Below are 27,798 nucleotides of genomic sequence, written 5' to 3' on the forward strand. Positions count from 1 at the left end.
GAAATACGTCACATAACTGAAGTAAATTGGGTTGCTGATGTCTTTCATGTTGCTTTTAATGAACAGATTGTAATCAAGGAAATTTCCTCATTGGGCTCCTGTATCTGTTATTCAGTGGTTAACGCGTTGAATAGAAGATGTAACAGCTCATTTTGCAGCACTGCTCGAGAAACAAATGTGCAATATGACTGTCGCATTCAATAGCAGTATGAAGCCAGTGTCCCGTCGCCAAACAATATTAATCTTAATGAGTTAATAATGGCATGGGTCTGCGCGCATGTGTGAGGACACGGCCCACTGATCACATATTTCAAAGCAGACTGTGCTATATTCCCCCCAGAGCAAGGGAAGCCCCCACAACATCAGGGCCGCCTCTGAAAGCTTCTGAAGTCATACTCACACATTCACACGTTTCAGATGGCTGAAGGCTGAAGTTTGTCTTGCTCTCAGATGTGATTGGAGAGCAGGTCTGGAAGCTGCATTGCAGCAGCTCGGGCTCGTCGTGACTCCAACTCAGAGGGAGGTGTGCGAGTGAACTGTAACGGGGGACTGTGTAACATGTTCAAAGGGAATGGTGTCTCTCAAGGACTTTTTCTGTCTTCGTGAATGTGTTTCAGTAAACCGAAAGGTGTAAGTAGAAAAACATATGTTTTATTGAGTGAATATCACAAATAGATGTCTGGGTTCAATTTCACCCCAGAAAACTAAAATAAATGTTCCATAGTTTATTATTATTATTATTATTAGCAGTGCATTTAATTGCATGAAAATAATGTAGTTAAATAATTCATTGTTCCTTTATTTTCCTCAGTGAAAATATCCCCATTGACTTTGGGATGAAATATAACCTGGACTTGTTCTTGAGAGGTTTTTATTAGAACGCATTCCATGAATGGTTTCGCTCTTTTTGATTTTTTTTTCAGAAACAACATAATTTACCCTAAGAACAAGCAGTGTACTGTGGTAAGAAACCTGTCACCTTTCTGTGTCATGACCCAGCAGCTCCAGAGACACACACGGCTGCAGTTCTCCTGGGAATCCCTTTTGAAACAGTCTTCTGAAGCTTTTTACGCATCTTAGCCTCTCGCCGGCTTCCAAAACAACATAATCACTTTGATTCAGCCACAGTTGCTAACACAGCAGCCGAGAAAAGAGACTCTACTAATTAAAACATGCGGATTAAAGACTTACGGTTTATTTTGGGAATAATTTCATAAACTGGGATCAACATTTAATCACAAAATTGGTGGATTTGGTGAGTATTACGGAAAACATTGTGGAAAAATGTTTCATAAACCCTTTGGCAGAGCTGATCTGGAAAGCGAAGACTTCCAGGAACCGAGCAATGATTATTTAATTACAATATGATTGATATGTGACCCTGGAGGACAAAACCAGTCATAAGTCGCATGCACGGGTGAATTTCGTAGCAATAGCCAACAATACATAAGGGTCAAAATTATAGATTTTTTCTTTTATTCTGAAAATCATTAGGATATTAAATAAAGATCATGTTCCATAAAGATATTTAGTAAATTTCCTACCATAAAAATCAAAAGTTTAATTTTGCTTAGTAATATGCATTGTTAAGAACTTCATTTGGACAACTTTAAAGGCCATTTTGCAACCTCAGATTCCAGATTTTCAAATAGTTGTATCAAAGCCAAAGATTACCTTATGCTAACAAACCATACGTAAGTGGAAAGCTTTCAGATAATGTACAGTATAAATCATAATAAATATCTATCTATCTATCTATCTATCTATCTATCTATCTATCTGTCTGTCTGTCTGTCTGTCTGTCTGTCTGTCTGTCTGTCTGTCTGTCTGTCTGTCTGTCTGTCTGTCTGTCTGTCTGTCTGTCTGTCTATCTATCTATCTATCTATAAAAAACAACGAAAAATAACCAGACAGACAGACAGATATGAAAGTTAATGTGTTTCTATCTAGTAGTGTCAAGTCAATGCTAAATTGGTCTGGTTGATTCCATATTGCTCTCAATATGACAGCTGTGTCTCCCCCTGCATTACACGTCATTGATTGGACCATACCAACACCCCCACTCTTACCCCCTCCGTCCCCTCCACATCCAACCCCTTTTGACAGCTCTCGGTGACGCGCGTCAGTCTTGGGGACGCGCTCCGACGCGAACACTGCGGTTTGAGAAGAGCCCCCCTCCATGTGAATGCGTGCGTGCTCGCCACCCGTCCTGTGTTTCTGTCTCCGGAGCGTGCACGCACGCCTTTATCCCCACCTCTTTAATGTATTTCCAGCATCTGCTGGACTTGTACAGACACCGCGTCGGATTGCGAATACAGATGGAGATCTCACTGAAGTCTGATGGCCACCGGCGCACCCGAGCTGCGCGAAAGCACACGAGTCAACTGTGATACACTGGCATGTGTCACGAGAGCCAATTAGCTGTGCGCTGATGGGGAGCATAGAGGAACCGGCTGAGAAAGAGATTTGTGTGGACATCACAGGAAAAACTGCCCGTGGAAATAAGTCCTGAAGAGAAACCAAAGAGGCACTTCACCACTGTGAGTCTATGGAGAGAGAAGTGCAGTCTTTCTGTTTTCTCTACGAGGAAAGGAAACTTAAATGACTTCTGACCAGCAAAGTGATTACATTTTTCACTTAAAGCACTTTTACAACGTGCATTGATATAAATGGCTTAAACTGCTATCAAACAGCCAAACCTGAATTAAGATCACAGTGATTTGCGTCTGTGGTGATATCCTGGACATACAGTCATTTATGCATCTTGAATGATAAGTTAATTCATTTGCGCAATCTTCATGATTTTTATCCTGTTACGCACATTTAATTCGCAATAAAAGCGCTTGCAAGATTCGGAGCTGGAATCAGGAAAGGTCGGTGCTCCAGACAAGAGAAAATAAACGCTACATGCCGTTTAAGAAGAAGACTGACTGAATTCTACGTATTTTTTAACAACAGTAACGCTGTTGTGCCCTTTATGTCCGTCTGACAGGACGCGGAGTCAAAAGAGGGCGGACGATTTACTTTTAAGAAACCGTGTTGAGTTATTGTTCTCTATTAGCTTAAATAATGTAAAAACACATCTTGTTTTTTTGTTTTTGTTTGTTTTTTACATACTCATCAGCTGCTGGACTTTTTAAATGTTTAATTGATCAAGAGTTTTTGGACTTTATTATGCATGACTGTGTTGGATATGAGGAATACCATAACTTACGTCAAGCATAAATGCTGACAGTCCTCTAAATTGTCTCATAAATACATTTTTATTCTTGAAAACCAATGTTATGGCTCATTTATGAAGAAAATTGTGCACTTGGGATCCGAATGGAGTTAAGAAGTTCCCTAAGGAGTCAAAGCAAACAGTCCTTGACCTGAGTCTTCATTTTTGTGGTGTTATTATGTAACTTTGATTCATCAGTGAGAGGTGAGAGAACATTTTTGATTCACTTGTAGTAAGTCAAAAGACTCCATGCGCCTGGGATAAACCTCTCCGACCCATGTGCGTCAAGAAAGACAGAAGAGAAGAGGAATGCGCTATTGACGTCATGAGGTGAAATAACCAAAAAATCCTGGAACTGTCTATAAATGCCTGAGTAAATTTTTTATCTTCTAGTAGTCAAAGCTGTTTGCCACCTCCATTCTCCATTTGATTCCACCTCTTGATTCTTTTTCCACCCAAGCACCACTCCCAGCTTGCCTCTGATCTAAACGCTATCATGGCTTCTCCTCAACATCAACATCTGCTGTTTCACAACAGCGAAGTAAGCTGTGACTCCAGCGGCAATGGTGCTGTGTCTGTGCGGATCAGCAGCACCAAGCCACACAAACAGCAGCGTGGGAGTCTGGGCGCCAGCGCCATGTGCAGCATCATCGGGGGCTCCAAACATTGCAAGTACAGCATCTCCTCCAGCTGTAGCTCAGGCGAATCTGCCATCCGCAGACCAGTGGTCAAAGGCCTCCGAACTCAAAGGAAGATGCCGCAGCTGTTTGAAAGGTCGGCTGGACATTTCTGGAACCCCAAGTTTGACTCCAACATTCTGGAGGAAGCCTGCCGCGAACGCTGTCTCCCTCAAACGCAACGGCGTTTCCGCTGTGTGTTGTTTTACTTGGCGGCCGCAAGCCTCCTTTGGGGATTGTTCTTCATCGCTAATGCTAATCGATGTGAACGGACTGCCTTCTTATTGCCCACGGCTGCCTTCCTACTCCTCTGTTCTGTCCTGTTCGTCTTCACGTTCACCCGGTTCTACGCCCACTGCTACAATCAAGCCTCGCTGTTGCTCATTGTGGTGACGTTTGCCCTCACTCTTGCACCTCAGATACAGACCTCTGGCTTTAGTGACTTTAATGATCCTCCTTTGAAGGATGAAGAGGATGCAGGCGACTTCAGTGGTGCAGAGGATAAAAATCTGACATTTGAAGCCAACCGCAGTGAAGGTCCAGTTGCTCCTTGTTTATCCCCAGTTGGCACCTTCTCTCTAGGCATGGAGGTGCTTTCATTGCTCTACAGTTTCCTCCACGTCCGTTTGTATGCTTCGCTCCTGCTCGGCTTGCTCTACTCAGTGCTTTTTGAGACTCTTGGCTGGATGCATTTGATTCAAGGCAATGGCTGGAGGAACTCCACCGAGGAACATTTGGAAACGCTCTACTGGCTGATCCCAGGTAGGGCTATTTTGCATGTCTGCGCCCACGTCATTGGCATCCACCTTTTTATTATGTCCGAAGTGCGTTCACGCAGCACGTTCCTCAAGGTCGGCCAAGCCATCATGCATGGGAAAGACTTGGAGGTGGAAAAGGCCCTGAAGGAGCGGATGATCCACTCGGTGATGCCTCGCAGGGTGGCTGATGAGCTCATGAAGCAGAGCGATGACGACAATGACAACTCGGTTAAGCGCTACTCAACGGGAGCAGTCATTGCAGGTGCCTCCAGCCCAAAGAGCACCAAACACAAAAAGACATCAATACCTCGAGGACAGATCATCTTTCGGCCGTTCAACATGAAACGCATGGAGCCGGTCAGCATCCTGTTCGCGGACATTGTGGGTTTCACCAAGATGAGCGCCAATAAGTCAGCGCATGCCCTGGTGGGACTCCTCAACGACTTATTTGGGCGCTTCGATCGCCTGTGTGAGCTCACGTGTTGCGAGAAGATCAGCACGCTGGGAGATTGTTACTATTGCGTGGCTGGTTGTCCCGAACCAAGAGAGGACCACGCATACTGCTGTGTAGAGATGGGGCTTGGGATGATCCAGGCCATTGAACAGTTCTGTCAAGAAAAGAAAGAGATGGTGAACATGCGTGTTGGCGTCCATACTGGCACCGTGCTTTGCGGGATCCTCGGCATGAAGCGTTTTAAGTTCGACGTCTGGTCCAATGATGTCAACCTAGCCAATCTTATGGAGCAGTTGGGTGTTGCCGGGAAGGTGCACCTTTCAGAGGCCACGGACAAGTTTTTGGATGACCGGTACTTGCGAGAAGACGGGCGAGTTACAGAAAGGATTGGACCAAGTGTGGTTGCAGATCAGCTTAAAGGTAAGATTTGCATTTCTAGTGACTAACACGGTGTACATGAGTATGTTTCCTTGTCTAGCGCTGTGATTAATCTTTGTTGTGAGGACTAAAGGCTGATTTATACTTCTGCGTCAGACCTATGCCGTAGCCTTTACGCCGAAGGCTATGCATTTGGTTTCATTTATTCTTCTGCAGTATTGTCCGCGTTGACATGCAGAACAAGAAGCGGCTCGTCAGAGAAGCATTATAGCCGTGACGGCGGCAAATAAATATCAAATAATTAAATAATTATTTAAAACTACAAAGTGAGACAACAAGGGAACAAGAGAAGATGGCATTATTTCCATCTCCACAAGGTCTTGTACATAGACTGTTTAAAAACATGGACGTAGTGTCCGTGACCACACCCATAGGTTTCCGAAGAGAGTTTTTGAAACCAAAAGTGGGCGGAGCGGGCTGTCGCCATCTTGGCAGTGTGTCACCGTGCGTCACTCCGAGGTAATCAAAAATAGGCAAAAAGGTGGGAGCTGGTTGCTGAAACCATGCTCACCTAGAACGGCGATGGTGACAGCAGCGGGAATCCACCTTTCACTCAAGTGGCCACACCCCTAATTATGCAGAATTTTAAGGCTTAATATAATTTAAACGGATGAGTTATAAAAAAATTCACCCCCCTCACAGTTGTCATGAAGGGTAAAATTAGCTATATAGACCAAAATAATTTTTTGAACCTGGCTGTTAACTTTTCTTTTCCTGCTGTAAAGTTAGCCATTTTAACATGGGGAGTTTATGGGACTGACTCCCTTTTGCAGCCAGCCTCAAGCGGCCAGTCGATGAATTACAGTTTTAGTCACTTCCGTATGGGCTTCACAAGAGAGAGCGGGAGGTTGCCGCTTGGCCTTGTACCACAGCAGATTAATATTGTTGGTCACGGACAACTACTGATGTATAATGATATGTAGTACAATAAATTGAAAGACACTTGTTCTTTGGTTTGTTTTATTTTATATATGAACGTGTAACATTAAAATGTATTAAAGTGCACATAAACACACAAAACTCAAGTACACATGGAGGGAGGGGTTCTAGCAGACCAATCACAGTGCTTGCGGCATGTAGAATTGATGCACTGTTAGAATTTTGGAGAGGTGCACGTCAGGCTACAGCATAGGCTACAGTTTAGGTCATGCGTCTATGCATAGGCTACAGTGTAGGTTTGACGCAGAAGTATAAATTAGCTGGCTTCAGAAGGGGACTATTAGGGATTTGTAGAGTCATTTTTTTCCTCATTTGTAGAGTCATTTTCTACATATGATAATGTTTTTCGTTCAGTGGTCATCAAAGCAAAATTAGCATTTGCAAGTGGCAAATTAGAAAAAATCATGTCATGTTAGCATGAAATGCTAATGTTTGCAAACAGTTGTTGCATATCTATCCTTTCATTTAAAGGAATAGTACACCCCCCCCCCAAAAAAAAAAAAATATACATATGTACTAACCCTCTTGTAGTTTCATATGTGCCTTATTTCTGTGGAAAACAAAAAGAGAGGGTGTAAGTAATATTTAATATTATATAATATAAATTATTAAGATTGGTTTTAATTTAAGCTTTGGTATTTTAACGTGCATTTTTTATTTGCTAATTTACATATTATTATTTATTTGTGTTTAATTTATTTAAACTAGTAATTTTAAATGTATATTAAATATTTAGAATTTTTTGAGTGAACTGTCCCTTTAATAGCTACTAAAGAGATTCAAGTTGCCGATTTGTTTGATTCATGTCTTGCAAAAAGGGTTGTAATTTTATTTGTTACCTGATTTAATGCACTTTCTGATCAGCAAACAACAAAGACAAATTAGCATTTGCAAATTAGTAACCTTTTTTTGCATGCTTTTAAGGTTAGCATGCAAGCTGTAGTTGTTTTATTCTGCACATTTTGAATTTCAAGCTAACCTCTCCTTTGGCTTAATGGCTGGTCACCTCACTTACATCAAGTATTGGATTCCCGAAGCACTTGACATTTGTATAAATGTCGCCGAAGGCTGGCATTTTCATGTAATTAACTTATGCAAATGGTTCCTTCATTTTGTTAATTGTACTTGAGCTCAAGCAAAAGCCAATAATTGGGCATTGAGTGATACATTCATCATCCAAGCCGTACATAATATGAATGTCCCAACGTGTTATTAATCCTTTCAGGTCATAATTATGGTTACTTAATAGATCCTCTTCATTTAATGAGGAATGCCAGACTGTAAGTAATATCGAATGGAATTCTCATTTTGATGATATTGATAATGGGTCGAATGACTAAACCCCTTATAAGATTAGCAAAGTGGCATATTCAGGTTTTTAAGGAGCCGAAACTGACCCATGCGTTTCCACAGGATCTTTATCTGCCATGCTAAAATCTAAGAGCTGAAGGATCCCAAACGCCTGTTTGTGAGTGGATAAAGTCACTTGGCCAAACCGAAATCACTGTGCCAGAACAAATCCCTGTGCTGTCACAGCATCATCATCCCGCTGTGGCAGCGCAGGTGTCTCTGTTGGTCCTGTGGGTCAACTTGGATTGACGTGGCGGCTATCACCCTTGAGAGACTCTGGTTCAATCAGAGAGGATTTGAGTTGCTTCATTTTTTTTTTTACTCCATCATTCCCTCAGCCTTCGCTTTAAAAGGGTAAAATGACCTCCTTAAAACGGTCCCATGGTGCTCGTTTCTGAATATCTGTCAGTTCCTCTCTCAGTTTCTTTCCTTCACTCTCTGTTTTTGTGTGCCACTCAGTACTGTAGTCTTTCCAGTGGATCGTTTTGCTACAGTTCCATGACTCAGAATGGTACAGCAAGGTTACGCGTATCATTGCATAACAACCTTTCTTTTTCTAACACCACTGAACTCTCTGTTGAAATCACTGCATCTCATTTCACTCGATTTAACACACACTGTACCCAAGGCCTGAAGCTTTAATATATGACTTCCTTTCATTAATCATCAACAAAATGATTAAAGTGGCGACATTCTTTCCTTCATATCTTGTATTTAGTTGATTGCCCCTCTTCAGGCGTTTATGTTTTTCTTTTTTTCCTCCTGTTCACTGACTGAAAGCTTAATTTTCCCACTCCGGAGTGATGTATTCAGTCCAGCGCTCAGGATTTATCTTTCCCTCATGGATTTGCAGGCCCGCTGAATGAGCGCTCCGTCAAGAGAGACTTCAACTCCAGAACGGCAAAAAAAAAAATCTTCCAGCTGCTCGCAGTAGCTGCGTAAATCACAGAAGGAAAGTAGCGAGCTCGTGTGGAAACTTGGCAGACCTGGGAATATAAAACTGGCCGGGTCTCGAGTAAATCACACCGACCTGGACGCTAATCACAAAACGACAGTCTCTCTTCAGACGCCGATGTTCTTTTGAATTGGGCATGTGTTTAAATGAAAGCGTTGGCTGTGCTGACTCTCCCTGCAAGGTCTTTCAGTTTGCTGGTGAAATCAAGCTGCGCAAACCAACAAAAACAGCACACCTGGGTCCTTCCAACTGTGCAGTACATTTTCATGTGAAACCATACCATGAAACCAAGAGCCCATCGAATCTAAATTGGTGTTTTTGCAGCTTTAAATTCTTGTGTGTTTGCTTTGAAGGCATCTATATATTAGTTTACTGTTAAAAGAGTTAATTAATTCATATTCGCATGGTACAATTCTTCTACTTTTGTGAAAATTATCACACTTTATACTATTTTGGATAAAATGCAATACTAATGTTAAAAATGGAAAGCAGTAGTTTATTTTCATTAATCACAATATTGTGATTGTGTATGTTAATATAAATTACTGTATTATGTAAAATTGTTTATTGTATTTAAAGTGTCCTACTTATGGGGAAATGGATCAAATGGTATTTTTATTTATTAAGATTTAGAATAAAATATCTAATCTAAATCTAAATATTAATTTTTATTTTATCACAATATTTAATTAAGTAAATATAGCAGTCATTTTATTTTATTTTACAAATTGCACTGCTTTGGAAGCAATTTATATAATATTATAAAGACCAAATTAACTTATACTGTTTTTCCAATTCTTGAAAAAATATTATTTATTTATTTTTATTTTTATAAAATATTAAACTTTTTAAATTAAATGTCTGCTTCTAAAAGACCAAATTAAATTATGTATATATTTAAAGTGTACATTTTTATCATGTCTGGGAAAATGGAGCAGATTCATAATGAAAATATTTATTTATTTTGGATACATTTTTACATGTAAATTTAAATTTCCAAAGATGTTGTTTTATTTTTTCACTATATAAAATGTGCAGCTATAATCAGAAAATTTTTGGTAATTTATTTATCGTTTTTGTTGTTGTTGTTGTCTGTAAATTCTAACAAAAGCCAGTGTATGACATCGGCTTCCAGGAAGTGATATCATTTTGGTGGGAAAACAACTGAATTCTGAATTCTGTAATGGTGTCTCATTATAAAACATCCATGTTTGTTACTATAAATCTAAACCTTTTTGTTTTGTAGACATACCGAGCTGTTACTTGACAACAGGAACAACCCACCACCAATCGTCAGTGCTAATGCTAGGAAAACAGGTCTGAAGTAAATAGAGAGGGAATGATAAATGTGTGCTTCTACAGTTGCCTCCAGTGCACTAGTCAAGAAAAACAATATCCTGACCTCACACGCTCTTGTGTTGTGTGCAAGTGGTGAATAAGTCACTGCCGTTTCCACAATGTCGTCTGGTGCACTTCCAATAAACCACAGCCTGCTTTATAAATAGCCAAAATAAGAATAGTCATAACTGCTGGCTTGGATAAACAACACCAGCGAATGCATCGCCCAAAGGAGGACGAGGCCTGACCGTTCAGCTGCTTTTTGGAAAACAAGTGCATTTCTTGTGGCTACATGATGAGAGATTAAAGCGTTTAATGAAATAACCTCTTAGCACAAGTGTTCTTGAGTGTCACTGTAGTGTGTATCTTTGTACCGTCCACATCCCGTTCCCTCCGGCGCTTCCGACTTCCCGTGTGTGTGTGTGTGTGTGTGTGTGTGTGTGTGTGTGCTGGCCCCTGTTGTGTGGAGCGCTCGTTTGAGTGGAAATGGTGGCTATTTTTGGCTGTTTCTCTGGAAAGTACCTGACTGTGCCCTGGTCCTCCTGCGGTTTCAGAGAACGATGCCACCTCTTTTATCATCGGGTTATCAAAAACACTCGTTTTGTCAGGCATTCTAGTTCCCAATGAAGAAAGAATATGGGTCATATTTTTGTGGCCCACAATATTTCATGTGAACTCAATTTAGTAGATGCAGCCTGTTGTACCACAAAGTAGGTTATGATTGTTCATTAAGCTAGCTTAGCGTGACAGTAGCTTGGTTATTTTCAGAGTAGGTTTTGCATTAACAAGCTGCTTTTTCCCAATAATTAGCATAATTACAAAAACTTTGCATGCAAGTCTTATTCATTTTAGTGAATTGGCTCATTTTATATGGATTGTTGTCGTCAATAAATTATTAATTAATCATATGAAATGTTTCTGTGCCATTTACTGATTGATTGACTGTAGTTCAACTAGAAAAATTAGGATCAGCTTGTTAAGAGAAAGAGTGGCTGTGAAATAGTTAAATGTTGTATATTTGTAGCTAAACGCAGCATTTTGTAGTTAATTTAAACTATATTTTCTGCAAAAACCACCGGCATGATGCTTGAATGTTTACAGGATGTTGATATATCATTGCTATGGTACTCAAAGTGATCTTTAGTGCGGCTGCTTGTTTGTTTTTTGGTCATTTGTTTCTTGCTTCTGTGGTTCTACTCTATCTTGAGATACTATTGATTCCCATATCCTGAAATCCAGTTATTTTTCCTCTCTCAGTTGCATGTATTTTCTGATTCCTTGTTCTGGTTGGTACAATCAGTTATGCCGGCATAAAATAATTGGCCATTTGTTTCACCTAAACCTCTGCAGATGTTCGATTCAGTGGCGTTAAAATGAAAACCCATGATTAATCACCTACATTCGTCTCTGTTCATCTGCAAATTACTAATTTTCCATTCATTTCACTTTCATCTGGTTCATCCGATGGCAGCCGTTGTGCCGTACATGTTTTGCTGTAGAACAACCTTCGATGTGACGACTGACAATGTGGCACCGTGACCTTCACAAGGAGGACTGAAGGCAAGCAGGGAGACGGGCGAGTGAAGGAGCCCTATAATGTGTACATTTGATGGATGCCAGAGGACGGTCTCCATATAAAGTGAACCTCTCTGCGTTATTTCTCTTGGGGATTTTGGACAAATTTGCAGTAATGCACAGAAGTGCAGTCATAAATTCAGAAAATTTAGTTCTCCGAACTGCATGATCTCAAGAGAGCGTAGGTTGTGAATTGATCGACTTAGATTTGTTTGTTTATATCTCGGTGTGCAGGAGCCTTTCACCATGAAGAGGAGATTTTGACATTGTTTTAACTTTGATGGGGTGTTAGTGGGTGTTAGTGGTTAAGGATTCTTGACTGGTGATTTGAGGTTTGTTGGTTTAATCTTAGCAATTGTGTGTTAGCACTGGTTATAGACTGATATATTGGTCTACCTAATGTTTGTCCATTTTGAGATAATTTTTTACTCTTGATTAATGGTATATCACCCCATAAAGTCTATTAAAACATCTACTGATACACATATTTATTGAAATGTGCCATATAATGGTGACTTAAAGTCTCAGAAATGCTTTAGTTCTTTACATTGCAAAAGAAGAAAGAAGTCAACATTTGAAAGAAGTCTCTTATGCTCACCAAGGCTGCATTTATTTGATTTGACCAAAAGTAATATTGTGAAATATTATTATATTTTAAATGACCTGCTTTCTATTTGAGTATATATAAAAATATCATTTGTTCCTGCAAAGCAAAGCTGAATGTTCAGCATTGTTACTCCAGTCTTCATTTTTTATTTTAACATATGTGTTAAAAACACACATTTGGATCAGATTTTTTTGCTTAATATCTTAACTAAAATTAAAACAAGAACCGAAAGTATATATAAAAAAACTTTATAAATTTAGCAAAATTTTTCTGATTAGCAAAGGTCATTGAACCCCTGCTGCTAGATGCTGGAACTACACAGTGTGTTGCTAAAAAGCATCTTTCTCCTTTGACAAAATGATCAGCTAGATTTCCCCAGGTATTGGTGAAACAGAACGCGGGTGGAAGACAAGGTAACTTAAGTTCTTTTGGCAGCTGTGATGACAGCTAATGAGAAAGTTAAGAGTAAATACATCCTACTGTGACACTGATTCCCAGCATGCCGAGGCAGATGCTGCCCATTGATTTGTGATTGTACGGAGTCTGAAGATGACGGGCAAAGCACACTAACGCAGTATTCGCTACGATTCTGCAGGGACTCCTGACCATCTGCACTGGTCTGACCGACTGACTCCAAGTATGTTCTCATAAAGCCATTAATAGAATATGAAAAATTAAAAGTGGCAGTGTTGTTTCTCATTCTGACGTAGCCTCTTTCCTCTTGTCCCTGTGGTGTCTGCCCTAGCTAAACCAATGTTCTGCAGCAGTAAATGAGATCTTATCTGTCACTTAGCGGAGGTTTCTTTTTTCCCTCGAATGACCTGTGATTGAGTGTCTTGCTCAAGGGCACCATGATTATTCTTCATGATTCAGTCTAACCAGGGTTCAAACCAGGCGAGGTTAGGAGCTGAGCATGTTTTGAGCATTAAAGGGTCAGATCTGTTGTTAAAGTTAGCTGTTTATTTACTCACCTTCAGATAATCAAAATTAATACCTGTGACTCCTGACGATATATATTGAGGTCTTATGAAGCGAAATTATCAGTCTGTGCAAGAGACATTATTTACAACATTATTAACTGTAATCCAGAGCCTCAGGCAAACTGTCTAGTGATATTTGGTTCACAAACGAATCATTCTAGTAAACTGTATGAACCAGTTCACCCAATCGGACTGAAACAGTTACTCAAGTTTTCCCAATCAAGCTAACTTTCGGATGTGTCCGAGAGTCACTCTGACTCAAAATGAGTGATATGTGCATGCAAGAACCAAGCACTTGAAAAAGGGGTGAATTTTTTGTGTTATTTCTGTAAAAAGGTTAGCTGAAAAATTTGATTTCATTTTATATGCTTTAAACATTGAAAAATTCCAAGTTTCACATCATAATAGGTTACTTTAATGATATGATTAACTGTGTACATGATTTGTTATTGTGCAATTGTGTAGATGCACAAGTGAATTGCACCAGTTCATTAAAACAAACTGTCCAAAAGAATCCGTTCATGGAAAAAAAAGTTTTCCTCCGGCTCTGGATTACAGGTAATAATGTTGAGAATAATGTTTAATTTCTTGCACAGACCGAACGCTTCACTTCATAAGACCTCAATATATTATCAGCAGCAACAGGTATTGATTTTGTGTTCCTTGATTTGCTTTTTCAGATAAAAACTATTCTGAAGAAAAAGCCATCTATCAACCGAGCCGTCATGTTTTGTTTATGTTTGGAAGGCTGCTTCTCAAAACCTGCTCTTGAAGGGTTGACATGTCCACTGGTTTTAAGCATCGCTTATTAAGCATTTTTGGGCTTATTGTTTGGGCTCGTCTCATATAGCAATCCATTTTATGGAGTTCATAAAGTGGGGAGGTCACTATATTTTGGGATGTGGCTTATTTTCAAGATTTATCAGTTTATTATGGGCTTTTTCTTGTTTGGTTTTTATTTTTAATTGCTAGATCTGGCAACACAAATGAATCAAAAACGTACTTCGTTCACACATACAACTCTGATATGTCATTATTATTAACTAGCTGTTCAGTTTGATTCATTAAGCACTGCAGTATTTAGAAATAAAAAAATTTCTGGATTTGATTTGATTGTAAAATGCGTAAATGACTGAAATGAGTTTATACAGAACAGGATTAGCCCTAAGAGGCGAACTGATTTGAATGCACTTTTTAGGCTAATTAAAAAAATACATGCCTCAACCACAATTTTTGCAAAACCCCAAAAATTTGCCTATGCATAAAATTTTTGAGACAAATTAACTGTGGTGCGAATGAGAAATGGGTTCGAGTTGGCTTATGTTGTGTCCTAATTCCCTCCGCATCGTTTCCTATAATCTTTCATCAGTAGCTGCTAAAACAAATGAGAAAGAATCCAAAACTTAATTACATACTGTAGCCAAGAGTGAGGCTTTTTTCATAATTAGTCGCCATTGTTTGTTTAATGACCGTGGGAGTTGCTCTGCTATGTGAGATTTCCGTCAACTATGCGGACTGAGCCAAGAGTATGTAGTTTCCACAACTCAGCATAAAAGTACACCAAAAAATCTTGAGTAAGCACAACCCTGACTTTATCGCTTATGCCTGGTACCTCATATTTACTGTCCAGAGAGATGCAATATTAGCCGGCCAACCTGTTCTCCAGTTCTGCACCCTAATCAGACGTCATGTCTGAGAGTCTACAGCACCTGTGAACTTGAAGGGTTGAGGGGAGACAGTGAGCAGGTGCGTCTGACGTCTCAAGTGCAGTGTTTTGAAAAGTATTTGTCTTAGACGATCATAAGTCACCGAGAGGCGATGGGATGCGATCAGAGCCACCTGGAGCCTGGCAGAAAGAGCCTTCGCTGCCATATAAACAACTTAGATCATTTTGATTTTGATACCGGTCCACCCTCCGCTGGGCTCAGGTGTGTGTGGCAGCAGTCATATTCCCACGGGTCAGAACGGATGCCTGGTGATGCAATTATGATGGGAGTTTGTCATGGTGATGTGCTTGTCGTCTTAAAAACGCTAATATTTACCTTGCCTTGTGATGTTTCGCTGAAAATAATGAGACATAAGTATTGGATTTTAATTATTTACATATTAAACTTCAGTGCATAGTTTGTCCTGCGCTGCTGGTGCTACAGACATTAATGAACCCAAATGAAGAACAAAAACTGGCAAAAAATATATTTTTCAATTAAATTTAAATTAAATTAAATATTTAAAATTAAATGATATTAAAATATTATTTAGAAATAAATGAAAATAAAGAAAATATAATTACTTTATGACATTTTTATTACCTGGTGTTATGCATAAAAACAATTTAATTTATTTAATTATTAAATTGTATTGTTCATTATGTAAGATTTTTATGCTCATCAAGGGTGCATTTTTTTGATCAAAACTACAGTAAAAATAGTAATATTATAAATTATTATTTCAATTTCAAATAACTTTTTTTCTATTTAAGCAGTTTAGGTAATTTTATTTTTATTTATTTTTTATTTTCCAATCCATCTTCAGTGTCCTGACCCTTCAGAAATCATTCTAATATGCTGACTTGCAGCTCAAGAAAAAAATTATTATTGTTAATCATTACAATTAAAAAATACATTTGAGCTGCTTGATACTTTTGTTGAAATTGGGATTTTTTTTCCGTTGATGAATAAAAAGTTCAAAAGAACATAATAGATTTAACATAAACAGCCTACATTTTTTTACTTTCAGTTTCGATCAGTTTATTGGGTCCTTGCTAAAAACATTTTTACTGACCCTGAACTTTCAAACTATATTTTATTACTCAGTGCTGTCCATGTCTCTGTAAATATCATACATGATATCATACATGAGCTTCATTCTGCTTAAGTACCCTTACGAAAAATAACCATGGTTTTATTATAGTAAAACTGTAGTAACCCATGGTTTTTTGGCGTATTGACTGCCATTTGTAAAACCACAGATTTACTACAAATACCATGGTTAAACTATGGTTAATATAGCAAAACCATGGTTAATTTGTGGTTACCATGGTTTAACTACAGTAACTATGGTTTTTTGGTTTTATTTGTAGTAAAACCATGGTTAATTTTCGTAAGGGTAGGTCCATTGGATTCATTATCCCGCAGTCCCGATGGTGACAGATTCAGCTTTTTTGAGAGAAGATGACAGCAACACACTGTAATGAATGGAACAAATCACTGCAAAGCCATTAGAGCGGCAGACCTGCTCTGGCCCGTGGGAAGCCCACGTGTTTGACCCTGCTCACCGTCATTTATTTCCACTATCCTTCGGCTCAGGTCTCGCTGAAGACACTGATATCTGGCCCTTCATCTCTGCAGAAGGAATTGAAGTGGGTGTTGCTGCTCGGATCTTAGCGGATGATGGATTTGCTGTGAAATGCGTTGGACTGTAGGTTATGCTGAGGTTATGTTGTTTGTGGGCTGTGTGCATGTATGGATACCAGTGGAGCCGATTTTGCATTGAAAAACCTTGCCCAAGCATGCTGTTTGCATTCAGGGCTAAACTTTTTCATTCTGTTATAAGCATTATATAAACCCTACAAATATTTAGGTCAATACAATAAAAAAAACAAAATTAATACTTTTGAATCCAGTGAAATGAATTCAGCAAGGATACATCAAATGGATCAAATGTGACAGTAAAGAAATTTATAATCTTCCAACAGGAGCTCTATATATATGAACTGGTGTTTTTTCTCAAGCTCTTTGTGTTGTCAGAGCTGGCCGAAAGTCTAAATGTCTACGTCAACTGTACACACGACTGCTTTTCCCCACATCGGGTCCTGTGTGCGATCCACAAAGCAACCATGCATTGATCCCTCGGGGAAACGTGTCTGCCGTGGCTGTGGACCGGTTGGTTTTATCTGAAGCGTCTGAGGGAATGTGGGAGTGTTAAAAACAGTCAGCTTTCTGTTAAGAGTTACTTAGCGCTTCTCATCAACACTCTCATCCCATATTGATCCTTCCCAGATTCAGCATGCGGGAACACACACGTTCACCCTGCTCTTCAGCGGCTCCGCGCTGCTGCTAATACCTCGTTAGCGCGCTCTGCGGGGAGGTCGCGTGATAGATGGCGGTGTGAATGAAAAATGAGATGCTATGAAGGGAAAGCGGTCCTTCTGAAACAAGCATGAAGCCGCGCAAATGTGTAGGACTCATTATAGAAACACCTGCAGAAAACGGCACATGGAAAAGACATGAAACGAAAGTGAGATTTCTTACAGATATTTGAGACTTCAGGTGAAATGTGCCATTTTTGGATGTGAAAGAACTGGCACTTTTCAGCATTTCAGTATATATGTATTCATTATGAATCAGACATGCCAGAAAGAGACAGTTCTTGCTATAATGAGTCAGTGAGCTGTTGATTTTGAGAATAAATTAGACTATTAAGTCCAATTTGTGAACAAATTGTTCAGTTTAAGTCATGTATGAATCATTTTGTTTGCACCAGTAATTGAAAAGGTTTGTGAAATTGGGAATGAATCATTTTGAACTACTTCAACCAATGAATTGACATGGTTCAATTCATAAATGAATTGTTCATTGATTAATTCATTGATAAATGATTTTGTGAACCAGTTCAACCAATTAACTGAACAGGTCCAATCAGTAAACAAATTGTTCACCAGTAAATCTAATTCGAAAGTGAACCATTTTGTGAACTGGTTCAATTGATAATTTGAAATGGTATTATCCGCAAACATGTTATTATGTCTGATTAATGAATGAATCATTTCGTGAACCAGTTCTAAATCTGGTTCATATTAGGTGGATAATTGAAAAGATCCAGATCATCAAAATAACGATTTAGTCTTATTCATGAATGAATGATTTTGTGAACCAGTTCAACTGATTAATTAAAATTATCCATTTTATAAACAAATGATTCATTCTAGTTTGTGAATGAATCATTTGGTGAACAGGTTCAAGTGTTTCATTGAAAATGTCCAATTCATAAACAGATTGTTAAAAACTACAAACAGTTCACTGAAAACATCCAGGTCACAAGAATGATTCAGGCATTCATGATTCATGAATCAGGCATTGTTTAAGCATTAATTTTACTGCTCATACTAAAGGCTAGTGATCTGAACAAACCACTAACACTTATTAATCTGCATCATGTATCTCATTTGTGCAACGGACATGATTTTCAGCTAGCACATAGCAATGTCCTGGCAAACAACATCACAATCATAGCATCCTGATAGCGTCTCAGCTAACATTTCTTTAAGAAAATGTAAATTATAGTTATGTTTGCATTGACATTTGATTTCAGGAGTGATGCAGAAGTGAGAAAAATCACATTCGTTTTATGTAAACTTGCAGCTAAAGAGGCAGAAGCGCGCGAGCTTGAAGGATGAGCGTATTATGGGCTGTGGCCTTTTGTGTCTGATGGAGGTTAAACCTCTCTGGCTCGCCTCCAGAGCGCTTCTGATGTCTGCTCACACATTCAGGGGAATTTCTCAAGGATTTCCCATAGTTCAGACGAGCACTTCTCTCCGTTTGTGTGCTGAAATGCATAAACACAGCCTACTTGCCTGAGCGTGGTGCACATTGTCAGGCTGTCTCCACTCTTGCTGCTGGATTTAGGCCGAGGTCTCATTTGCTTTGGCATGCTGTGTAATTTACACATGCTTCTTGTGAATTCCTTCCTATTGTCGTCTTATCTCTCAGTCTCTCGGCTTTCAAACAAATAGCAGTTATTTTCCTGTCATATCTGCCCGTTTTTGTGTGCATCTGCATGGTTAACCTCTTTCTAAATGGATTTATACACCACATCACTGTTGAACTCTTTATTCTGATTGGTTGATAGACATTCTGAGGTGCTACCAATAGAGAATGCACACCTTAACTGTGAGTGTGAACCAGGATTTAGGCCTGTTTTCTTTTCTAAACCTTTATAGTTGTAAATGCATATTGAATTGTGATTAGTATTGTCTTCTTTGCATATATTTAGTCATTTATAGTCATTTATAGTGCTTTAGGGCAGCAGGGGTAAGAAGTATGCTTCCAGGTTTATTAAACTAGCTTATTTCTGAACTAGTAACAGCTGTTTGTTTTAAGCAAAATGCTTTATCAGTTTCATAAGAAAGAGCTTTTCCGTAAAGGAGATGAGATAAATTCATAAAATTGTTTTAGAGAAAAGCTTCTGTAGCATTTGTTTGCCAATGTGGTGTGATATTTAGTTACTTATTTATTCATCAATGGCTTATTTGTTTGTTTGTTTTTTTTTGCTTTTATTTATTTATCTGATTTTTGTCTACTTATATTTATTTATTTGCCTATTTGTTTGCATATTTGTTTTATTTATTAATTTACTTATTTTTAGTTTTGTGCTTATTTGTTATTTATTTGCTTTTATATATTTAGTGTGCATTTATTTTGCATTTATTTAATTATGTTTGTTTGCATTTATATACTTTCATTTATTTATTTGCATTTATTTGTATAGTTTATTTATTAATTTGCATTTTTATTGTTTGTTTTTTTGTTCATTCATTTGAATTTATTTATTTATTTATTTCAATCTAATGCAATGATAAATGCAAATCTAATGAAATGTAAAGAAATACTGTTTGCGGCCACTATTTAACATCATTTTTATAGCAGTGCTCAGATCTCAGATTATAGAATGAATATAGTTTCATTTATTATACTGCATCCACTGGTGTCACCTTAGCTTGTAGTGCAGACCGAACAATTTTCACAGAGCTCACAAAGAGCTTGTATCCCATATCTACCTTCTGTTGCACACGCATTTCGATTTTTCCTTCCTTATCTCCCAAGAGGCCTTGCTGCTTAACAGCCATGGCCATGCAGGAGAGATAGCCAGAGTAGTGCATTCAAGGACACAGTGTGAGTGTGTTTGCAGTGATGGCTGCGTTTATGAACTGAGCATCAGCAATATTATAGAGCTCCTGCATGCAATCACCTTATGCTCTTTGGAGTCTCAGGAGCAGCAGCCAGATCCCTGATGGAGATCTATAACCATACGGAAACACAGCAAGAGGACTGGAAGAGCTGTTCCTTATCTGATATTACACAGAGAAAAAGGTCTTGTAGTTAAAATGACGTGGCCAATAATGGCATTTATTATATAAGTAACATCAGTCTGATTAGGCTTGTACTGGAAGTAGGGTGTGTGTGTGTGTATATCAGTATATGTTTTATATTTACTATGCATTTGTTAGAAATTACTTTCAATTGTGGAACCAATTTTGTTACTAAATATCTTCTCATATTGCTAATCAATCATGACCTGAAAATAATAACTGTAGCATTCACCACTAACTAGGCTGTCAGGGATTGGAACAAACCCATAACCATAAGTATTAAAGTTTAGTTCATAATTCATGGATGTTGCATTTAATAATGCATCTTGTGCAGTTATTTTTTATGATAATAGCTACATGCTTAAAACCAAATGGAGTACTTTGGCAAAGCAACACCGTCTTGCATCCCTGGATTTAGTGGCAGAAATCTGTTACTCAGATTATTTTTTTATTTATTTTTATGATTTTAAGATTTTGAAAACATGAAAATGCATTTATTTATTTATTTTCAAATATCACTATACTCGACAGATGACAGCTGAACAGTTTGTGCTCAGTGGACAGCAGAGTGGATTGGTGACAGAAGTGGCACATTTATTATCTGAATGGCAAGTAGTTTGTTTAGCCCTTAACATTTGCCTACACTCTCAAGCACCACAAGCGCGGGTCCAAATAAGGATGTGTTTTACATGATGCATGCTAAGTTTAATGGAAAAATGGTGGGAACCGAATGCAAACACGTCTCTTGACTTTAGTGACACTACAACATAAATCAGGCTTCTGCTTCTCCTCAGTCAATTTAAGCTAATTGGGAATTTCTCTGTTGTCCAGAGGGTTTACACAGCTCACGAGACTTTGTCTGGTATTTCACCGAAAACTCCTTGCTTAGAAATAAAATAGGCACACACGAGTCAATAATTGACATACAGTAAGAGTATGGCGCTATAAATTCAATGTGTACAGCAGGTCGGATAATTTGAGTCCATATCAACTCTGATTTTTACTATACTGAGTAATAAATATAGCAAAAATGAGAAATAGAGATCAAGTTGAAAATGGTAATTAATGTAAAACATTCGTTTTCTACTTATATTTTTGAATTATGATTCATTCCTGTGACGTAAAGCTGGATTTTCAGTGTCATGATCATTCAGAAATGCTGATTTGCTGCTCAAGAAACATTTCTGATTATTATCAATGTTGAAAAACGGCTGTGCTGCTTCAAACGTTTGTAGAAAGCATGACGTATTTTGTTTTTCGGGATTCTTTGATAAACAGAATTTTCAAAATAGCAGCGTTTATTCAAAAAAGAATTAAAAAAGGCAAAAAAAAAAAAAAAACTTTTTATCTTGTATCCTTCAATATGTTTTCATTTTATTCCGTCTAACTCTGACAATGTAAAAATATATAAATAGTTTTATTTGTGAAACTGTCTTTGAAAACCTGAGCTTCTGAAATGATGGCATATAACGATTATTTAGATGTTCCTGTATTGTAAATTCATGTTTCCTTCATAAATACTGTGTATTATGTGCAGTGTCATATTCACAATACAAGTTACAAATGCAGGAAGGAAGGGTATGGGTGAGTAAATGATGACAACATCTTCATTCTTGGATGAACTATTGCTTCAACACTATTTCCAGCCTGCCCTTTATGAACAAAACATTGCTAGAGTACCTGGGAGAGAGAGAGCAAGGAGATACTATGCTGAAATCCATTATTAGCTGCCAATTAAATGCACACACAGTGTGAGCAGCTTTTGTTCTGGTGGTTGTGAAGAACCCCGACCGAGCGCTGAGGAGCGTGTCCCCGCTGTTTCAGCCCAAAATCTCCCTCCGCTCTCATGAGAGAGTGGACAAACCTCCGCTGAGTCACAGCAACATCTGCAGATGGGCTAATATCCACTTGGCCTCCTCCTGAGAGCGCCACGGTCTCTAAATATAAGCATTTGTTTCAACTGACTCACACACTTTCTGTTCGCTGAGAGCAGCTTCAGCAACATAATGCCATGTGTGAAGCATCTGCTAATATAAATTATTAAAAAACAGACCTTTGTTTGAAAAGGTCACACTACTCTGCTGGAAAGATCGTCTTTGCATGAATTTCCTTGCTGGTCTAGGCTAGTTTTTGCTGGTTGGTGCTAGTTCAGCACTGGAGAATAACATACTGTAGATGTGCTGCTTACACTAAAAAAGAAATTTAGGGGTACCTGTTGCCACAACCTAAAGGTGCACTATATTATATTGATAGCTAGTGTTTGAAAAGGGTACTCCAGTCAAAATACTGTAAAAATATTAGAGACGAGTTGTTTCTCCCGCCCCTCGTTTTCAGACTCAATGCTTACACAGGTTGCCAGATTGAAAAGCAATGAGTTCTCTGCTCATAGAGTTTTTAGATGGATGCTGAGGCTTTTTAGGTCAAGTAGAATCTGTGATCTCTGATCCAGTTTGTTTGCTGGCTTCTATGGTTGCAATTGGCTGCATTTGGCAACCCAGAATGGGGGGTAGAAATACTATTGGGTAAACTGTTAGTAGGCGGAGTCACAGACCAAAACCAAAACAGACATTCCGACACAGAGCACACATTTCAAAGTAGAATAATCAGAGAAACAAGTGTATGGACTTAGTATGTTTACTGAATGTCTATTTTTATGCTTTAGTACAGTCAGAAGTGTGGCCTCTATTAAATGCATGGTTGCAAGTTACAATTCAAATGTGCTGATGATTTATACTAGTGCTGTCAAATGATTAACCGCGATTAATCGCATCCAAAATAAACATTTTTGTTTACATACTGTATGTGTGTGAACTGTTCATATTTATTGTATATATAAATGCACACACATATGGTATATTTTGAAAATATTTACATGTATTTATATTCATATAATTTATATTATATAGAAATATATGTAATAAACAATATTTATCCTTAGATATATACTCACATGTGTGTATTTATATATACATAGCAAATATACACAGCACACACAAATTATGTCAATATTTTGGATGTGATTAATCGTTTGACAGCACTAATTTATATCTTTTAAGTTGTAAACATTATTTTGATGAGTTCTGTTAACATAATAATGTTGATCATTACAGTAAATTAGTTTCTGTGTTTCTGTGTTAATACATTTTTGGTAAAATAAAATAAGTTCTTGATACTTGTATATGAAATCTGCATGGCAATTAAGTCACATGTTGCATGCACGATGCATGCTGTGCCTCACAACTAATTTGACTTTGGACTTTCTGGTTTTCTAAGCCAAAAAAAAAAAAAAAAAAGTTTCATTTGAAGTTGTCATAACTCAAAAAGACTGATGCCAACTGTTATTTTTGTTGAGCCAAAACATTATTTAGAGTGCAGCTAAACTCACAGAAGGTTGTTTGTCAGTGTGGTTCAGCTGTAAAAGATTTGGTTCACTCAGAAATGACAAATCTGTCATCTTTTACTCACTTGTATGACTTTTTATATCGTTCTGCATTCTGAATGAAATAAGGGTCAGTAAATGATAACACATTTTATTTGAGGGTGAACTGCCCCTTTAAGAGCCTCGCTTTCCCACGTGCTGCTGATGTTTTCAGCATCTTAAAGGGGGGGGGGGGGGGGGGGGGGGGTGCCAGTAGGCTTTTGCGTTGAGATCGTTTGGAAGCTGTGACATTACCATGAGGAAAAAAACATCATACAAAACAAACCATGGCTAACAGTCAGATTCAGCGTATATTTATGATCCAGAATCAGATCCAGAGGCTGAAATTTAACAAGAGCAGCATCAGCAACGAAGTCTCTATGTGGTATGTACTGAAACTGTATATATTTGCTTAGCAGTTTTGGAAAATGACTAAGTTCCACTTTGTCGTCTTTTTTTTTTTTTTAAGCTGTACATGTGGAAAGTGCAGTTTGATGACAACATCGCATGTTGTTTACTTGATGTGTGAAAGTTTTCACTTTGAACTGAGTTTATTATTACTAAATTGTAGACATTTGTTCTTATGGACACTAATTTTGATGTTTTCAGTTTTCAGAAACCAAGACTTCACATCCAATAAACCTAATAGTCAATTTGCTTCCCTTGTTTAAAGAATGCTTTGGAAAACAAGATAAAAATACTGAATAGGAAAATCATTATTTGCAGTGTACACCATGCAGTGAAGTATAAAGCATCTCACTTTGTATTGAGAAATAATGTCCCTGTTCAAAATTCCCATCTTGCTCTTTTGTGGTTTGCTGGCAGAATATGGATCCATCCATCATATTACGCTCTGATTATAGCAAACTTCAGGGATCAACAATCTCATTTTTCTTCTGGCTCGCTCCGTTAATAACTCTCCTTTCTGTCCCCCTGTCTCTTTGGTATAGATGCTTGCATAGGGACGGATCAGCATTATTATTGCTCATGCTTAGAGTAAAGTGGTTTAAAAAATGCTGTAGCTCAGTTTGTGCATCATCCTGCAGTGTTTGGGCTCCAGGCATGAATGATTCCTCGGCTCATGTGTGGAACAGGAATGCTGTTCATTTGTAAGGTGTGAAAGTGTATTTAATAAAGCAGCCGTGTGCCCGGGTCACTCTTTCAACACTCTCCAATCCACTCGCTGATCCAACTGTTGGCACTGCCACCGTGGCACATGTGCCCACCTGCCAGCCTTGCCCACCTGTCCCAACGCTCAGCCTGCATCTAAAACAAACCCAACAGACCAGGACCTTGTTACTCAGAGCTGAAGCACAAATACATGCACAATTCTAATTCAGTTCCTCACTAGATTTCAAACTGAACTTGAATTGTGTTAGCAAATGTGAGACAGAAAGTGAGTTTTATTCAGTTATGAATTGCAATTAATAACATGGTGTACACCTAGGCTCCATCCTGGGTCCTCTTTTGTTTGCATTATATATGCTTCCAATTGGTATATTTTATTTTATACACACACACACACACACACACACATACATATATATTATAGATTATATTATAGATTATATCAATATTTATATTTTATATTTTCTAGTGTGGTGGAGCATTTGTGTTGTATTGCAAAATGTAAATGTAAATAGTTTTGAAAGTGCTTAGATTAGAGAAATGTGTCTAATGAGCTGAAAAATTAATGCATTTGTCCGCATACAAAAAGCATAATTAGTCTGTGAGCATGATGTATGAATACAGTAATGTTTTTTAGCAAAACATAAAAAATAATGCTTTGTTTGATTATGCAATACAGTAAATTCCTTTTATTCCCCCGAGTTGAGCATCCTGCGTGCTGTAGCTCAGTTGAGTGTAAAACCCCACTGGTGAAAGGATCCAGTGGTACATTCTGCAGCTTGTGCTCAGTGTCTGGTCAACAACAGCCTGCTGCTGTCCTCATCTCATCTCTCCAGACGGCCGGCTCAGGCGTGGGAGTCTTTGATTTTATGGGTTCCTCTCTCAGTCTCATGTCTTTCTGTTCTCATTTCAGTGCACAGCCGCTTTGTCCTGTCATGATGTGGCGAGTGTTGTGATTTTAAGTATTTCTGTGCAGTGTGGTTGACACTGAGAAACTCTTGATATTGACCCAACTGGCGCTCCATACGGGACGGGGTCGGGGTCTTCTATTGTCCTGTGAATATGTCCAGTGAGTGGATGGACAGCACTGGTGTGAAGTGGTACTTTTGTGTGCGATGATGTACTCTTGTGGACAAAGCCGCTGTTGGGTGTTGAATGGAAAAGCAGAGAGTAATGTGGGTGAGCTGATGGGTTATTCATCATGTTGGCCTGTGGGAAGAGAGAGACCTGGCTACTTTACATCCACACAGCAGATTATGAATGTATATACCACAGTTTAATGATGTTTTGTGTTACTTTTTGTCACCTGGGCTGTGCTTGTTTAATTGCTTTTTAATAACAAAGTTATGTTTTGGGCTTTTTCGCTCCGAAAGTGAAATGAACAAGCCTCAGGCTAAAGGAAGTGGACCACTGCTGTATCAACCATCACCAAAACAATGGACTGCACCTTGATGGGAATAGTTCACCTCATAATGAAAGTGGTCTTTACTTGCTCGTCTTCATGTCAGTCCAAATAACAAAAAATGACACGGTCTGTACTTCATTCATGCGGATAGTAAAAAAAGAGATGCTATAAGTGGAAATATATGTTATGGGAGTTAAAAGCTGCCAAATACAACAGAATATTATATAGAAGAAAATTATAATGTAAAATAATAAATAAATAAATAAATAAATAAATTGATTAATTAATTAATATATATATATATATATATATATATATATATATATATATATATATATATATATATATATATATATATATATATATATATATATATATATATATATATATATGAAAAATGGTGTGTCTTGATTTCCACAAAAAAATATGAAGTCACATAAATAATTTCAACATTGATAATAATAATAAATGTTTTTTGAGCAGCAAATCAGCATATTAAAATGATTTCTGAAGGATCATGTGACACCAAAGACTGGAGAAATGATGCTGAAAATTCAGCTTTACATCACAGGAATAAATTAGATTCTAAAATAAATACAAATAAGAAACTTCTATTTTAAATTGTAATAATATATAACAATATTGCTGTTTTTACTGCATTTTTGAGCAAATAAATGCCGCCATGAAGAGCGTAATACACTTCTTTAAAAACATTAGAAGAATCTTATCAACTCTTATCGTATATCAACTTTACTTGGCTACTAAAGTCAAATAATAGTTCACTTTTTTGATTCACAAATATATCTTTTGTTTCTGCTGCTTTCCAGACATATCAACAAACAAGTGAACACAGGCTTTTAGTGCCATAATGTACAGTAAATGAATAATGCAAATAATGTTTACGAATATATAGTGTCCAAATTAGCTGAGTTCTTTCTTTCTTTCTTTCTTTGAGTCTACATGATAACTGTATACAGGAGCTGTAAAGCTGCAGTGTAGAAATGCTGATGTAGTGAGCCACTTTCCACACAAGTGCACAGCGTTTGTGAAAGTGTAACTCTTCAGGGAAAGCCTAAAAAAGGCCGGTGTATCAGAACTCTGTGACACACTTCTCTCTCTCTCTCTGTCCGGGAAAGAAGAGGTTTTTGAATGCAGAGACGAGTGATTGATGGGGCTCAGCCAGGAGTTGCCCCATAATCAATGCGATCGATGGCTCTGTTACTCGTCAGTCAGAGCAGCGCTGTGTTAACCGAGAGACCCGGAGCATCCGTTTGGGATAAACGACTTGGTGTGTTAGAAGCCTTTGACTGGCCCAGGTATTCATCCTGACATCTCTGAAGGGATGACAGCTGAACGCAGTTGCTCAGGTCAAAGGGAAGCGTTGTTCGTAAACTATTTTATTTCTGCAATCTGATGTGTTTGTTGAAACTCAAAGATAAAAGAACAGGGGTTTGTTTTATTCATCTGTA

At 38.1% G+C, this 27,798-nt stretch overlaps 1 protein-coding gene across 1 annotated transcript in view; it reads left to right on the forward strand.

Moving 5' to 3' along the window:
• Nucleotides 1-2,191: 2,191 nt before the first annotated feature.
• Nucleotides 2,192-27,798, forward strand: part of LOC127953286 (adenylate cyclase type 9-like) — a 47,945-nt gene continuing 22,338 nt past the window's right edge. The window contains exon 1 of the mRNA XM_052552329.1: nucleotides 2,192-5,529. Coding sequence (XP_052408289.1) covers nucleotides 3,717-5,529 — 1,813 coding nt within the window. The 5' untranslated portion in view covers nucleotides 2,192-3,716. The remainder of the gene's footprint in view (nucleotides 5,530-27,798) is intronic.

This window comes from Carassius gibelio, chromosome B3 (assembly GCF_023724105.1).
Source record: "Carassius gibelio isolate Cgi1373 ecotype wild population from Czech Republic chromosome B3, carGib1.2-hapl.c, whole genome shotgun sequence".
In the NCBI taxonomy this organism is placed as follows: domain Eukaryota; kingdom Metazoa; phylum Chordata; class Actinopteri; order Cypriniformes; family Cyprinidae; genus Carassius; species Carassius gibelio.